We start from the raw sequence: 17,678 nt of genomic DNA, 5'->3' as shown, positions 1-17,678 counted from the left end.
CAACGAATTAAGATATCTATTACTTCACAGGTTTTTTGTGGTGAGAACTTCAAAAAATTTATTCTCCCAGTAATTTTCATGTATATATTATATTGTGAGACTCTGATCATCATGTTATACAATAGACTTCCCGAATTTATTCTTATCACACCGAAATATTGTGTTCTTTAACCAACATCTCCCTAATCTCCTCAGTCCCCAGCCACTGCTTAATTCTTGATCAGATTCTCAACCTAAAAATGAAAAGTAAAGTTTGAGGGCAGTGAGTGGAACACCACACATTCGGGCTGTGTATTGGACTTGGTACTTGATGTTAGTTCATTTCCATAGATGTGATAATGATAATATACTTGCACAGGAGAATTCTTTGCTCTGATAAAAAATACATATTGAAGGATTAAGGGGTGAAATACTATGGCACATGTTATTTATTTAAATTATTCAATAACAACAATACAAAATGACAAAGAGAAAAGTCAAATGTAGCAAAATAGTACAAATTGGTTATCTAATTGAAGGGTATACACATATTTTTTGCACTAGCATTTCAATTTCTGTAACATTCCAAATAGAAAGCAAAGCCAGGCTTGGTGGCATATGCCTATAATCCCAGCAGCTTGGAGGCTAAGGCAGGAGGATCGCAATTTCAAAGCCAACCTCAGCAACTTAGCGAGACCCCTGGGTTCAATCCCCAGTACCCACCCTGCAAAATATATAAAGGGAAGGGAAGACCGTTACATTTCATTGATAATATAGCCATCCGTTGGAATTTGGTAATTATTGTCTTCAAATAGTTTCTAAAATATGGGCAGATATTTACATACCACCTTTTAAGAAGTTATAAATTAATTGTTGAGTAGATAAAAACGATAAAAAGTATTTGAAATCACAATACAAAAAGCAATCACAATAGGATAAACACCCAATAGATGCCAAAATGAAGAATACTGAAGACCTTATTCAAATGTCCCTCCTCTTTTAAAGGTAATTATTATCCTGAATGTTTGTGTTTATCAATATCTTGCTTTTATTTATAGTTATACTACAGTGCCTTAACTCCTAAACAATAGAATATTTAATTTCATATGCTTCTGATCTTTTTATAAGTAGAACCACGTTCTATGTATTCTTCTGTGGTTTACCTTTTATGTTCACATTTATATCTCTGAAATTGATTCTGTTGTGTGTAGCTGTGATTCATTCATTTTGCTACTCTTTAATATTCTATTTACAGAACACTTTTTTTTTTTTTTTTGGTGGAGCTAGGAATTGAACCCAGTGGCACTGAATTACATCCCAGCCTTTTTTATTTTATTTTGAGGCAGGGTCTCACCAAATTGCTGAGGCAGTCCTTGAACTTGTGATCCTCCTACCTTGGTCTCCCCCGTCACTGGAATTACAAGTGAGCACTGTCACACCCAACTTACCACATATCTCAAGACCCTGTCTCAAAAAGAAATTTTAAAAATTAATTTGGCCATTTCATTGTGATTTTAATTTGTATTTCCCATATTATTAATGAGTTTGAACATCTTTTCATATGTTTATTGGCCATTTGGTTTTTTTCTCTTTAGGAAATTCCATTTAAGTTTCTTGCCCCATTTTCTCTTGGATTTAGAGAAGTAATTACACATTCTGAATACTAATCCTTTACACTTGTTACAGATTTGGGAAGCTTATCTTTTTGTTTTAGTGTCTTTGATGAATAGAGGTTCTTGAGTTTATGTATCATTTGCTCTTTATGTTTAAGAAATCATTTATAAGAGCCAGGTGTGGTGGTGTAGGCCTGTAATCCCAGTGGCTCAGCTCAGGAAGCAGAAACAGGGACTTCAAGTTCAAAGCCAGCCTCAGCAACTTTGTGAGGCCCTAAGCAACTTAGTGAGACTCTGTCCTTCTGCGAAAATAAAAAGAAGGGTTGGGGATGTGGCTCAGTGGTTAAATGCCTCTGGGTACCAAAAAAAGAAAGAAAAAGAGAAATCCTTTGTAAGGCCATACAGTTATTTCTACATTGTCTTCTAAAAATTTTAGAATTTTGCTGGGCATGGTAGCTCACACCTGTAATCCCAGTGGCTCAGGAGGCTGAGGCAGGAGGATCATGAGTTCAAAGCCAGCCTCGGCAAAAGCGAGGTTCTACACAACTCAGTGAGATCCTGTCTCTAAATAAAATACAAAATAGGGCTGGGGATGGGGCTCAGTGGTTGAATGCACCTGAGTTCAATCCCCAGTAATTCCCCCCAAAAAAGTTTTAGAGTTTTGTTATTTACGATTGTCCTTAATCCACGTGGGTTTTTGTGTGTATTGTGTAATATATAATTAGATATAAATAATAAATTAAAAGTAAAATAATAAATCTAATATAATTACTTTCACGTGGTTAACCAATTGTTCAGTGCCTTTTTGTGTGTGTGTGTGACACTGGAGTTTGAACCCAGGGAGCTCACCACTGAGCCATATCCCCAATCTTTTTTTAATTTTTTATTTTGAGACAGGGTCTAATTAAATGGCCCAAGCTGGCTGTGAACTTGCAATCCTCTTGCCTTAGCCTCCCGAGGGCCTGGGATTGCAGGTGTGTATCACGGCGCTGCACTTTAGCACTAGTTATTGAAGAGCCCATCCTTCTGCCACTGATCCTCAATGCACTGATCTTCAGTGACCAAATTTCCATATGCATTGAGAGTCTGTTTCTAGGTTTCTGCCCCTGTGCCAAAACAACTCTGTTTAATTAATACAGCTCAAATTCTTAAATCTCTAGTGAGGCAAATCTCTCCTACCTTTTCTTCTTAGTCCTTGGCTCTGCCATGTAATTTTTTTCTTTTTTAGTTGTTGATGGACCTTTATTTTATTCATTTATTTATATGATGTGCTGAGAATCAAACCCACTGCCTCATACATGTGAGGCAAGCGTTCTACCACTGAGCCACAACTCCAGCCCTATGCAATGTAAATTTTAAAAAACTATTTTTCATACAAAAAAAAGAAACAATTTTTTTGGCATGATGTGGAACCTATAGATAAATTTGAGGTGAATTTAACTATATTTTCCATATTTTATCATGTGGCTTAATTTAGGTCTTCTTTAACTTGCTTAATAGTTTCATCATTCCTTCATAAAGGCCTTTAGATTTATTCCCAGATGCTTACTATTTTTTATGTTATTGCAATTTTCTCTTTATTTTGCAGTGCTGAGATTGAACCCAAGGCTTTGAGTATGGTAGGAAAGCATTTTACTGCTTAGCTACATCCCCAGCCTATGATTTTTTTTTAAATTTAATTTTTATATTTTTGTAGTGCTAAGAATTTAAACCAGGGCACTGTACCACTGAGCTACATCCCCAGCCCTTTATTTTATTTTATTTTGCTTTTATTTTTTGGTTTTTCTCTTTCCACATTTTCCTTTTTATTTTCTATTTTGGTACAGGATCTCATTAAGTTGCCCAGGCTGTCTTCAAACTTGTGATCCTCCTGCCTCAGCCTCCTGAGTCACTGGGATTACAGGCATGTGCCACTAAGACTGGCTGTTTTGTTGAGTTTTAAAAAATATATTTCCTGACTGTTTGCTGCTGATGTATAGAATTACAACTAATTTTTGTAAAAAATTTTTTGGGAGGAGTGCTGAGGATTAAATCCTGGGCCTCACACATTTTAAACATACACTACCACTGAGCTACCTCCCATCCCTGTAAGCGATTTTGTATATCCAACTTCACTAAATTCTTATTAACTTAATTGATTTATCCATGGATTATTTTGTGTTTTCTACACAAACATAATATATATATATATAATATATAAACATATTATTAGAAAACAATGATAGTTTTGTTTATTACTTTACGATTATAAGTGAAAATAAAAGCAGGATATATAATTACAAAATGTAAGCCAGAGAGAATATTCATAAAAATCCCACAGAAGGAAAGCACAGAAATCTAAGATGTGGCTTATTTTGAGTTAAAGAATTATGGATACACTTTCCTTTTTAAACATATTTTATGTACAATTTTTCTAAATGGGTATCTGTCACTTTCATAACAAGAAACAAAATTTGAAAGCAAAAGCAAATCTAAAATAAATTTAAAGGTAATCATGATCTAAAAGTGCCCAGTTAGAAATAAAGGAAATAACCTTTGCCACTTGGTCTCCACCCAACTTCACCAGTGCAGAGCCCGTTGGCTGCGTAGTCAGGGACTGATATGTCACAGTGTATCTCAGCAGCTCCTTAGATCTCTGGAACTCTGGTCTGTTGAGGGCATGTATGGAATTAACCTCTCAATGTCATACTATTGGTCTTATGTTTATTTGTTCTGAAATGTAGTGGACTCTTATAATAATTAAGACTCTTATAATTAAGACTCTTCTAATAATTAAGGTATATTTTTCCCTTTTTGTGAGTTATCCATGATCTTTTCATATTGGGATACCCTAACTCACACTGCTTATTTCCCAAGGACTAAACTTCAATTGGCACTTCTCCCCATTTACAAATAAGGAAACAGACACACCTAGAGATTAAGTGGTCCTATCTGCTTTGCAGGCTTCCTCTACCCTATAGTAACTTTGTCTCCCATCATGACCTTTTTTAAAATTATCTGTCTTCTCCATTATAAGCTCCATGAGATTAAGTTCTTTGCTTGTCCTGTTCCACTCTGTAACACCAGGCCTAGTACCTGATAGTTTCCTGACACAAGGTAGATGAACAATAAATGGTTATTGAATGTTGAAAGAGTATTATAGGTAACACTTTCAAAACATCAAAATACCCATCAAATTAAATGTTTGATGGCTTGCTTTTGGAAATATCCACAACAAAATTTGATTACATTCATGTGGAAATTGAAAACAATCCCTAAGCAAAAGCTCCTTATGAAAAATGTTTGAAAGCAAAATTATCTTTCTATCTACCTTTTCTTATATGACAAATTTTTCATATGATAAAACATTTCTCTTTTTTATTTTCTTTTGTTTCTTTCTTTTTTATTTTTTTTTTGTTCTACTTAGTTGTACATTATAGCAGAATGCATTTCAATTCATCATACACAAATGGAATGCAACATTTCAATTCTCTGGTTGTACAGAATATAGAGTCACATCATTGGTCTTATTTTCTATACTATTGGTGTATACATGTACCTAGGGTAATGACATACATCTCTTTCATTTCTCTCTTTTTTAACATCATTAGGGCTATTAGTGTACTATAGCTTCTAGATGCTAACTGTATGTATTTGTTAATTGAGCTGGTATTATTTCAAAGAAAAGCTAGAAAAAATTAAATTAACATAATTCATAAAAGTATGTTTATTTTAAGATAATTGGTGTTTCAATTATCCCAACAATTGCTTCATGCACCTAAACTATTTTAATTGTCTGTATAGAGAAATAGTTTATTAGATAGAGTTAATGATACCATACTAACATTTCAGTTTTTTAACATTTTACAGTAATTAATGGGTACTTTAGTTCATTTTATTAATTTGGTACATGAACCCAATGTTTGAGGGCTCCCCATGCTGTAGATACTGTGTATCAATGTATAAAACTTATATAAGAGGGATTAGGGATTTGGCTCAGGGTAGAGCACTTGCCTAACTGTGCAAGGCTGTGTGGGTTCAACCCCTAGCACCAAAAAAAAAGAAAGGCAATCCAATATTACCTTAAACACTCACAAACTAATGTAGTATCCTTGGACTCATATTTTCCTTTCCTTGTATATATTTTGTTGGTAAACATGGGGTAAAGAAGACTCATGCAATTATATTGATTTGGTCAAGAATGGTGGTCCAAAGCTGAATTTTTTTTAAAGTGGTGGTCTGTAGTAGCAAGAAGTACTTTGCATATAAATAGGATTTGATTAAACAGAGATCTCCCATAATCGATTGCTTTCACTTCATGTATCAGAACATTCTTGTTATTTGCATCAGGTACGGGAGGCAGGGTGGGATGTTCTCAAGAAAAGAAGTCTGATATTTCCTTTTCAAAATTCTGGCAGGGAATAAATGTCTGTGTACAGTTAGTACCCAGTATCAGTCGACAGTTCATTTGAGTTTACGTGTGTGTGTGTAGGAAGATAAACTCTTTTTTTCTTCTTGGCAGGTGTCCTTGTAGACTTGGGTCTGGAGGAAAATGGGACAGCTCATCAGAGAGCAGAGAAATACGTGGTTCGTCTGGACAATGAGATTCAAAGCAAGTTTGAAGTGTTTATGAGGAGGGTGAAACAGAACCCATACACACTGTTTGTGCTAGTTCATGACAACTCCCACGTGGAACTAACGAGGTGATTGCTTTCGTGTGAGCAAACACAGTATTTCTTCTATAGCAGTCATTGTTACACCAGGAAATCTTTTAAAGGTGACAGTGTGAAGCCCCAGGGATCCTAACATTTAGTGTCTTCCTCCTGCTAACTTATTCATAATCTTTTCTTGCTCCCTCAACTCTTCGTGTGATTTAGTGTTGATTTCATTTTAAATATACTGTGAAGGAATTTAGAAATTTCTGTTAGAAGTACTGTCGTAAGAATATCATGGGGGCTGGGGCTGGGGCTCAGTGGCAGAGCACTTGCCTAGCATGTGTGACGCACTGGGTTCGATCCTCAGCACTACACATAAATAAATAAAATAAAGGTCCATCCATAACTTTAAAAAAATTGTTTAAAAAAAGAATCTTGGAACTCAGTTGCTTCAGAGAGGGTGGGGAGAAGGAGGTCAAGGAAATAAGCTCCCAGGAGAGAGATGAGCTTCCTTCTCTAGCTCTTCCCTAAGCTCTTACCCTTTTTCATTTACTGCTCTTCCAGTGTTTCCTCCTCTTCCTTCGTTTTCTCTCTTCCCTCTTACCTTTTAAAAGTAGTGGAAATGCCACTTAAATGTTCTGAGAGCAGATCTGAAACCTTCCCATTTCCCAATTTAAGAGGATATCGTATTTCTTGATTGGACGTATTAATGAAAGAACATTATGTTTGGAATGATAGAAGCAGTTTTGCCCCCAGATCAAATTGTAATTATCTGGTGAGGTATGGACTAAAAAGGCAAATCATTTTTTAAAAAGAGAGGGAAAAAAAGAAATAAAAAATAAATAAAAATTAAAAGAGAGGGACACATGTGAGGCACTGGGTTCGATCCCCAGCACCACATAAAAAAACTAAATAAACAAAATAAAGGTATTGTGTCCATCTACAACTACAAATATTAAAATATATATATATATATATATATATATATATATATATATAGAGAGAGAGAGAGAGAGAGAGAGAGAGAGAGAGAGAGAGAAATAGTCATCGAGTATGACATATCATGGTTTGTCCTCACCATGGAAGGACAGGGTGGTTTCAGTCATCATTGAACATTTTATCAATCTTCTTTTCTCCAGGAGAAACTGAGGTTAGGAATCTGGAAGTTCTTTGGTTTATGGTAAAAAATGTCAGAATTCAAAAAAAAAAAAAATCTTGTTCAGAAGCCAGAATGGGTTTGATAGGCTGCAATATGAAGTCTAGAACCATGTGTGTGTATAAATAAGACCTTACATTAATCTGTTAGATTTAGGAGAAGGAAAAAAGGAAGAGAAGGAGAGGGGAAAGGAGGGAAAAGAAATTTTACACACATCTCTTTAGTCATTGGTAATGTTCTGTGAGGAGAAATAGCTCACTAACCTCACACACCTTGTCTTTCAAAGTTTAGGGAATATTTTTGAGGACACAACATTAGATCTCTCTGTATTTAACTCCCTGGGTCATCAAGATTATTTCTTTAATTTAAAAAGTATGTTTTTTTGCCAGGTACAGTGGCACACACCTGTAATCTTTAGCTACTCGGGAGGCTAAAGCAGGAGGATTACAAGTTTGAGGCCAGCTTCTGCAATTGGGTGAGACCCTGTCTCAAAATAAAAAAATAAAAATAAAAAGGGCTGGAGATGTAGCTCAGTGGTAAAGTGCATTAGTCATTTGGGGATGTAGGGGACATTGTGACAAAAAAAAAAAAAAAAAAAAAACCCTGAGAAAAAAATAACTAGGAGAAGGAAAGATTTATTTTAGCTCATGGTTTCAGAGATTTCAGTTGGTGGTTAGCTTGAGGTGAAGGCAGAGCATCATGGCAGGAGGGTAAGGCAGAAGAAAGCTGTTCAGCTTGTGGAAGCCAGGAAACAGAGAGAGCGGAAGAAAGGGGACAAGGATAAGATATAATCCCCAAGGACACACCTCCAGAGACCTGCTTTCTCAACCCATGCCCCACCTGCCTCCATTTCCACTACCTCCCATAGTCCACTTAACTATCAATGGATCATTCCACTGATGATGTCAGAGCCCTCATGATCCAATCACTTCCCAAAAGCTCCACCTCTGAACATTGCCACATTGGGGACCAAGCCTTCAATAAGTGAAATCTTTGGAGGACACTTCATATCCAAATCAGATAGCACCCTTGGATTCAATCCCAGGTAACACAAAATTTACATATACATATGCACGTATCTGAGGATGCATGGGAACCTGGTAAATACAAATTGAACAGAACTGAAAGAGCTTCAGAGATACGAGTCTTGGTCACAAGTTGTAAAAGGACAGTTCTCCCCAGATGGCCTGCCAGTCTGGAATCCATGGCAGGAATAGGAGTGATTTTGATACAGAGGAGCTCTGGCTGCAGGGCTCTAAGCATTGTGTCCTGGTGAAGAGGCTCCCTCTTTCAGGTGAGCTTTCAAAGTCAAGTGCTCTGTCTCAACTACAGCTGTAGCCATCCCTGGCCTGGAACACTTTGAGGTGTATCAGGGGCAAACTGAAAAAAAATCACTAAAATCTGTGTGCAAAGGGGTAAGAAGTGTAAAATTTTCCTCTTTCAAATCACATTTCAATTGAATCTATTCCCCCCAATTTAAAAGAACTAGAAAAGTAAGAACTAAAACATTATTTCTATGTTGGTGTCTGCTTCTGTATTCAGTCAGTTGAATTAAAAGGTATTAATGTGACTTTCCATTTTTCTACAGCGTCATTTCGGGCTCTCTATCCCATGGCGAACCCAGTCATGGATTGGCTGATAGAGTCATCAACTGCAGAGAAGTTCTGGATGCTTTTAACCTCCTGGTGCTCCAGGTCAGCTCCTTCCCATACACTCTGCAGACCCAGCAGTCCCGGATCAGCTCCAGCAACGAGGTTCACTGGATACAGCTGGATACGGTGGTGAGTTTCCTATATACTCATATTCTCACTTTCCCAGGGAGCAGAAACTTGGAACTGAATGTGGTGATGGTACAGCTCAAGAGTTCAAAATATAAATAACATAATGTTTCATCTTCTAAAAGTACCATATGATCATAATTTTTTTCTTTTTTTTTTTTTGAGATGAGGTCTCGCTATGGTGTGCAGGGTGGTCTCAAACTCTTGAGCTCAAGTGATTCTCCTGCCTCAGTCTTCTGAGTGCTGGGACTATAGATACTCATTACTATGTCCTGCTAACTACAACGATTAGAAAGACTAAAAACTAGTGAATAGTGTCCTGTGGAAATTTGATTAGGTAGTTCTTTTTGGATAACATGCAGATAGAAAATTAGCATCCTGTACAGTTTTTTATGTGATGCTATCTGAGAACATAATCAAGACCATGGATCACCTTGGTGTCTTAAAATGATTTATTTTATTCTGAGACCTGGAAATTTTATTGTCCTCTTGGGTGGCCTCTTTGTCAAGTTCAAGTCTGGCTGATCTAATCACTGTTAATCACTCTCATGCCCTACAGCAACTGGTTTTTTTCTTTCAACCAATTCTCAGATTCTTGTTTACAACTGTGGAAGATGGCACTGTACTTTAAGGAATTCAGTAGAAGCATTGAATGTGTTGGAAGTAATCATATAAATATCCAGGTCTTTATATTTTTTTATTTCAATCCCTAATTCCTGAAAAATATTTTCTATGACCTATAGACTTAAACCAACTATATTATCAAAGAAATAAGAGTTGGATAAAATAATAAAGATAAGCCATTTTGCCATGAATCCTCTGTATAAAAACACTGAACATTAGGCTGGAGTTGTAGCTCAGTGGTAGAGCACTCACCTAGCATGGGTGAGGTACTGGGTTCAATCCTCAGCACCACATAAAAATAAATAAATAAAATAAAGGCATTCTGTCCATCTATAACTACAAAAAAAATTAAAAACACTAAAAACATTGGCTATTTTAAAATAAACATCTTATAGCCAGGCATGCCTGTAATCCCAGCTACTTGGTAGGCTGAGGCAGAATGGTCACAATTGTGAGACCAGCTTGGGCACCATAGTGAGACCCTGTCTCAAAAATAGATAGATAGGGGCTGAGGATGTAGCTCAAGCAGTAGCGCGCTCGCCTGGCATGCGTGCGGCCTGGGTTCGATCCTCAGCACCACATACAAACAAAGATGTTGTGTCCGCCAAAAACTGAAAAATAAATATTAAAATTTTTTTTTAAAAAATAGATAGATAAGCATGTTTAAGTTAGAAACATCAAACATGTCTTACATCTGAATAACACTTATTTATTTTTTAATACCTTTATTTTATTCATTTTTTTAATGTGGTGCTGAGGATCGAACCCAGTGCCTCACATGTGCTAGGCAAGTGCTCTACCACTGAGCCACAACCCCAGCATTTTATTTATTATTATTTATCAACCCAGTGCATTTTATTTTATTATGAAGCAGGAAGGCTGTCCCTCAGGTTGAGCGCTCATCTTCAACATTGCGTTGTTCTTTGCACAAAGCAGGCTCAGTTCCTTGAATCAACTTAGCATCAGTAGCCTTTCCATGAGGACTATTTTAGGGTGTTTTCACTGCCACATGAAGATTGCTCTGAGCTTTTACTTTTTACTTTACTAGGATCTTGGTGGCAGTTCCATCCATCATTAAGTGGCCAAGTTAGGGGTGAGATAACAAAGCCTCCACAGTCATTTGCCTCTAAACTACAGAGTGGGCCTGTGGGCTGCTCTGATACAGTGGGATTGTCAACAGAAGGAATAAAAGGGAAAACTACCTTTTAAAACTAAAAGTGGAGTTACCCCATAATCCAGAAATTACACCATTAGGACCATATCCAGAGAAATGAAATCAGTATGTTGAGGAGACATCTGCCTTTTCATGTTTATTGAAGCACCTACTCACAATAGCCAAGATATGGAATAAACCTGGGTGTTTATGGATAGATGAATGAATAAAGAAAACATAGTATGTGTACCTAATTGAATATTATTCAGCCACCAAAAAATGAAATTTTGTCATTTGCAGCAACATAGATGGAACTATATTATTCATGGTTTAGAAAAATGTGGAACAAAACATGTATGTATACAGATATATGTGTAATGCCCTCTATGTCTACACATACACAGTATATAGAGGGAATTATGTTAAGTGAAATAAGTCAAGCATAGAAAGACAAACACTGCATGTTCTCACTTAACATGTAAAGCTAAAAAGTTGATCTCAAAGAAGTAAAGAGTAGAATAGTGGTTACCAGATTCTGGAAGGGTATTCGGAAGTAATGGATGGTGAGAGGATGGTTAACAGATACAGGATGCACTTGAATAGAAGGAATAATTTCTAATATTTCATACCATGGTAGGATAGCTATTGTTGACAACAATTAATTGAATATTTCAAATTAGCTAATAGAGAGGATTTTGAAGGTTCCTAACACAAAGAAATATGTCTGAGGTGACAGATATTCCAATTACCCTGATCTGATCATTACACATGTAAAGAATTATTCAATATTTACATACATGTATTGAAATGTCACACTAAAAAAATAAATAAATGTCACACTGTGTCCCATAAATATGTACAATTAATATGTGTCAATTAAAAATAAAACTATATTAACATTTTTAAATCCAACAGATAGGTGTCCTATTATATGTGGCACAGAGGAAACTATCCTATATACCTGTTCACTCAGTCTTTTCCAGAAGGGATCACTTCCATGATAGGAAGAAGGGCTAATAGTTCCCGCCCTTTATTTTTTTCTTACATGAAATAATAAACAGTTTTAATTTTCCTTAAAAGTCATTCCTATGATTAAGGTTAATATATTAGGTGTAATAATGGGATTGTGGTCATATCTTTAAAAAGAGTAGTTATCTTCACTATATATAGTAAAGTACTTATGGATTAAACATAGGATTCCAGGAATTTATTTAAAATAATTGAGGGGGTAGGAACTTGTTATACCCTTCTGCAATTAAAAATCTGAAAAATCCTATGGAATTGAGGTCAACATAGAGAAAAGGAAAATATTACATTGATCTGTGTTACATTACGCTGAATCTAATTTATGACACGTGGGGGAGAAGCTCCTTTAGTTGTCTTGAAGCCAGCGTCCTATGGAAGAATAAATGGAAAAAGCAAAGAAATTCAACTCAAGAAAACATTGTCTAGCACTCGTGGACTTGTGTTGGATCTTCAAAGAATACACTGAGAACCGATGGCTAGAGAGAAGGCAGAATTCATATCTAAGTACTATTATTCAAAGCAGAATAAGTCCATTTCATAAATCATGGAAGAAAACCAGGAAGAAAACAGCTGTGAGGGCAGTGAGGCCAAGGACTAACAAGCAAATGCCACTGGGTTTGGCCTCAAGAGTCTTTGGTGACCTTCCAGGGAACAGCATCAGGAGAGCAGAGTGGCTGCAGCCAAGACAGAGCTGGCAGCTCGAGGTCACTGAGACGGAGAGACTTGAGAAAGGGCATTTTTGTTTTGTTTTGATTTATGAGTAGGGCATTTCCCCCCAAATATTTTTACAGTAAAATAATTCTGAGTTTCATGACATGCTTCAAAGAATGGCCCCATTTACTTCTGTATTACAAAAGTCCCCATGACACCGTATTGTAAACAGTGCAGTTACACTTTAATGCAAACATATCAGACTATTCGTTCCTAATTCAAATTTTTAGTAGTTGTAGTCCTCAAAACTCATAGTGGCTACAGTTAATCACAAGACATCATTAGCAATCTGCTTTATAATTTTGCTACGAATAAAGAAAAATAAAAACAAGGAGAGGAGAATACAGCCTCTCTAGCAAGTTATAATGCTGTTGTCAGGAAAAGGAACAGGCACGGAAAAGGATTTGCTATTGTTAAAAAAAAAGGGGGGGGGGGCCAAAAATGAGAAGGAAATATGAAGACCAAGTACACACAAGATAAAGCTTTTCCTAGTGGCTGTGTCCCTGCAGCCCAGATGAGGAGGGAAATGGAGATGAATGACTTTTTTCCCCCTTGACCTGACTTCCTTGACTCAGCTCCACTGCAGCACACAGCTAAGCCCAGGAGGAAACAAGAAAGGCCTTGGGGCCTTTGCAATCTCTGTCAGTCTGTGCTCTGCACCTCCAGAATCTGTAAGAATATCCTCAAGTCCTGAGTCCCCAGGTAAAGTCCATTTAGTCTCAATGGAGACCTTGTTCCAGTGAGCAGGTTGACTGCGTTAGAGGGCCTCAAAATGAATGAATGAATGAATAAATAAATAAATAAAAGCTGCCCATTAAGTAGTGCTTTATTTTTATCTTCTGGACCCTATAAATCACAAAATTATTTCTGTCTTTTAGATGGGTTACTAAAAAGCTCAGAACCAAATCTGTAAACCATTTCTCACAAAGAATGCAGAAACTTCTTTTTTTAAAATTTTTTTAGATATTGATGGGCCTTTATTTTATTCATTTATTTATATGTGATGCTGAGAATCGAACCCAGTGCCTTACACATGCTGTGCAAGTGCTTTACCACTGAGCCACCACCCCAGCCTGCTGCAGAAACTTCTGACATGTATTTTTTTTGAGAGACTAACCTGGCCCAATTTTATTTCTCTTACCCTTACTTTTCTTCCTCTGAATGCCTAATTTATTGTTACATTATTACACTTTTAAAAGCTGCATTATTTCCTCTATAAAATAAGTTGAAGAGGATTTAAAAGAAAAAACTATTAATACAAAATGAATGAAAGACTGAAATGCCCAGGCAACGTGACAACAAGAAAAAATTATTGTATAGAAAAGAGACAAGAAAACTATACACACAGACACACAATAATAATAATAACAACAACCACAGACCTATGGAGTCAAAAGGCTTAATATTCTAGGGTTTCCTAGTTAAAGGACAAACAGCTTGTCACACACCTCAGGATCCTCTAAGGGCATCATTGTGTCACATCCCAAAATAGCTACTCATTTTCACAGTGATGACTGAGTCATCAAGAAGGGAACGAATTAATACTGTGTAAAAGTATCTATCTATCCATCTGTCTGTCTATTATCTATCTTATCTATCTAGTACCAGGAATGAACCTAGGGGAGCTCTACCACTGAGCCACGTCCCCAGCCCTTTTTATTTGAAACAGGGTTTTGCTAAATTGCTTAGGGCCTCTCAAAGTTGCTGAGGCTGACATTGAACAATCCTTTTAAGTTTCTGGGATTACAGGCGTGCACCACCACACCCAGCATATATTTTGTTTTCAAAAGGAAACTTTGTAAAAGGATGAGCTTCTTTATCCTAAGTACATGTATGAAGACACGAATGGTGTGAAAATACTTTGTGTACAATCAGTGACTTGAAAAATCGTGCTCTACATGTGTAATATGTAATTACATTCTGCCATTGTGTATAACAAATTAGAAAAAATAAATAATTGAATGGAAAAAAAAAAAAAGGATGAGCTTCTGTGAGTTATCATTAAATGATGTCAGGAAAGTTAAGTTTTCTGTAAAAGGTTTTGAGTTGCTCTCCAGAGAGTTCTGTGGATAGCACAGAATTACAGTTCTGTGGAGAGCCTATTCCAACAGGGAAAGAATGGGAGTGGAAGCCATATGACCTCATGTAGCCAAACAAAAGAAAAAGAAAACAAACCATCCCTGTAGTTTGCCTGAAGGAAGTGTGTCAACAACATTCCACTAGTCACATATTAAGTTCTCTTGACTTATTGTCAAGGTGTGTGGTATTAGGGACCCATCCCAGGGCCTCCTGAGTGCTAGGCAAGTATGCTACACCCAGGGCCCTAAGTTCTCATGAAGTGAAAAGAATCTCAGTCAGTGCCTCATTGATGAGTTCAGAGTTGGTATCAGGTTATATAACAGAACAACTACTTTCTTTTCACCTCCCAGGAAATAACCTCTTACAGGGAATCTCCTCTCTACTCCCTCTGAAAATGAGACATACTGTATCCCATCCTCACTGGCTTTTGTTTGTTTGTGTGTGTGTGTGTGTGTGTGTGCACGCCTGCACGCACTTTGAACCAGGAGGACGTGGGCTGTGAGGAGAAGCTGTACTTCGGCTTGAATGAATACAGCAAGTCTTTGCAGTGGGGGGTCACAAGCCCACTCCTGAGGTGCGATGAGACCTTCGAGAAGATGGTGAACACGCTCTTGGAGAGGTAAATAAGGACTCCTGCCCTTTTCTTTAGCTGTACTTACATGTCACAGGGAGTTTGGAGCTCATGCAGATGACATGCAGAGGCCAAATAAGAAAAGCCTCTTCTTCTAAGACGCCTTTTACCCTATGGGTTTCACGTGATCACCTGAGACCATCAGAGGAAGACGTGACCTAAAATAGTGACCTACAGTAGGGCACAGCACCCCTTTTCATGCCCTGAATTGTCTCCCAATGAAGCGTCATTGCTACCAGCAAGAGGTTGAAAGGTCAGAAAGGGATTTGCTCATTAAAGACATCTCTCTGGCCGCCCTGACCCTGTATTTCGGGCTTCTACGTTTTCTCCTCTTTCCTCCTGTTGACCACAGGAAAGCATCCTCAGATGACTTTGTAAAAACCAAACTTGACTATGAGAGAGGTGGAGGACAGACTGAAGAAAGTTAGGGAACAATCAGAGAATTTCGGTGTGTTCAGTTCTTGGGGTCCCTCTTTCAGTCTCTGATGCTTAGAGATTAAGGATAATGATTCTTCTGGCTTGTCTGCCTTTTATTCCTCAGTTCTAGGTCAAACCCTGAAAGAGTTTTTTCCTTTTCTTAACTTGAATCATAAACTCAAAAATTAGTTAAAGGCATTTCCTTAACCTAATAGAAGTTTCTCCTTGTCCTCGTCCTCAGTATTCTATGATCATCCAACAATGGAACCATATGACTCTATTGTATGAGGCAGATTGTAATTTTTAGTAACTGTGGTTCTTAAAACTAGCCTCAGTTGATCACACGCTATCTGTTTAACAAATCTGCTCTCTATATTTTGCTAAGGGAAAAATAAAATAAGAGACAAGTGGATACATCCTAACTAGCTACTTAAAATGTTGCCTCAGGAAATAGGAGTTGGCCTAGATTTGATTTCTTCACAGCTGTTAGATTTGAGAAGTCTTAGCTGACACTGTTACATTAATCCTTTCACAGAACATGTTATCCCAAATTTCCAAAATTATCCATGAGTCTCCCCTTTAAAGTCTCCCACCCATTCCATGTGCCAGCCTGGAATACATTTTTCTTCCCAGGAACATCAGAGACTCATAACTTATATTTTAAAAGATGATCCCATCAACTTCAATTCCAACTTTTGTAATACACAACTACAGTTTGTAGTCTAATAGAAATGTAACAGATTGGAGAAACTAGTTGCTTTTAAATTCATAATTCTTTTCCGAGTGTGAAAGGTAAGGGCCTATATATCAAAGTTACCATTTATTCTAACCTTGGCTTTTTTTCCACATGGCCAAGCAAAACAGAACAAAACACCCTAAGCTTTAAACACAGATCATCTGCGCTTTCCTCCTCCAATGCCGTCTCTTGCAGGCTAATAATAGCTATGATTTATTGAACAGCTGAAGGAACTGGCCCAGGATTGGTGGAACTGAAATTTTTCTTTACTTTTTCCCCACTAAAACCTTGTAATGTGTGCAGAAATTATCAGAGACCTGAAAAAAAACAGACCCAGCTCAGTCTCCGACAAGTTGTGTGATCTAAGACGAGGATGAATGTCTCTCAGCACCTTAACTCATTCTGCTATGAAAGGACTGCTGGTCCTTTCCCCTCTGAAACTCTTCAAAAACATGTTATTCGTTTGATGACCCTAATTGGTATTTGCCCCTGGATTGTTCTGTGCAGGCTGGTGGAACATCTGTATTTTGATTATAAAATGAAACAAATGGAAATCCCCTACAATCCATCCAGTAGCCGGGCAGCCAGGAAGACAGTGCACAGGCTCAGCCCAGCCAATCCTGGGCCTGGCTCTGCTTTGCCAGCACTCAGTTAGCCACTCATCTAGTCATTAGCCTTCCTGAGGAATAGAGATTTCTTTTCTACATGCTCTGTAATTTTACAAGTTGCCAGTTTCAATAAAGTGATCCTCTCTAAGCAGGGACCAAGGGGTGTCACGCTCACAGGCTCACAGCTCTAGTTGGCATTTCCCCCTTGACTAATTTGGGTCTCAGACAATAAAGAGCCCAAGCCACTAGAGGGTGCTCTTTCACCAGTCAGCTCCCCTGTTTCCAGCAAGGCACATTTACAGGAAGCCATCTGTAGGGCTGACCTGAAATTAGAAATGATTACCCGTTTTATGTTGACACTCCAAAAATACAGTAATATCTCCCTTTACTGTAACTTAAGTGTCAGAGAACTAAGTAGACAACATTGCCATTCTAACCCAATGCCACCAGCAAGAGGTTAGGACCCAAGGATTATCCCTTAAGAGTCTAACTAGGCCAAAGCATTCCAGAATTTAATGTTCACGTGAATCACC

At 37.4% G+C, this 17,678-nt stretch overlaps 1 protein-coding gene across 6 annotated transcripts in view; it reads left to right on the top strand.

Annotated features, from left to right (window-relative positions):
• The window catches only part of Greb1l (GREB1 like retinoic acid receptor coactivator), a 254,326-nt gene that overhangs the window by 205,533 nt on the left and 31,115 nt on the right, over positions 1 to 17,678 (top strand). For all 6 annotated transcript variants that reach the window (XM_071602867.1, XM_071602868.1, XM_027942911.2 and 3 more), the window contains 3 exons: positions 6,094 to 6,274; positions 8,971 to 9,163; positions 15,239 to 15,372. In XM_071602867.1, the coding sequence (XP_071458968.1) occupies positions 6,094 to 6,274; positions 8,971 to 9,163; positions 15,239 to 15,372 (508 nt within the window). The remainder of the gene's footprint in view (positions 1 to 6,093; positions 6,275 to 8,970; positions 9,164 to 15,238; positions 15,373 to 17,678) is intronic.

Source organism: Marmota flaviventris, chromosome 16 (genome assembly GCF_047511675.1).
Source record: "Marmota flaviventris isolate mMarFla1 chromosome 16, mMarFla1.hap1, whole genome shotgun sequence".
NCBI lineage: Eukaryota > Metazoa > Chordata > Mammalia > Rodentia > Sciuridae > Marmota > Marmota flaviventris.
The sequence above is the reverse complement of the archived record's forward strand: the minus strand, read 5'-3'. Positions and strand labels throughout refer to the sequence as shown.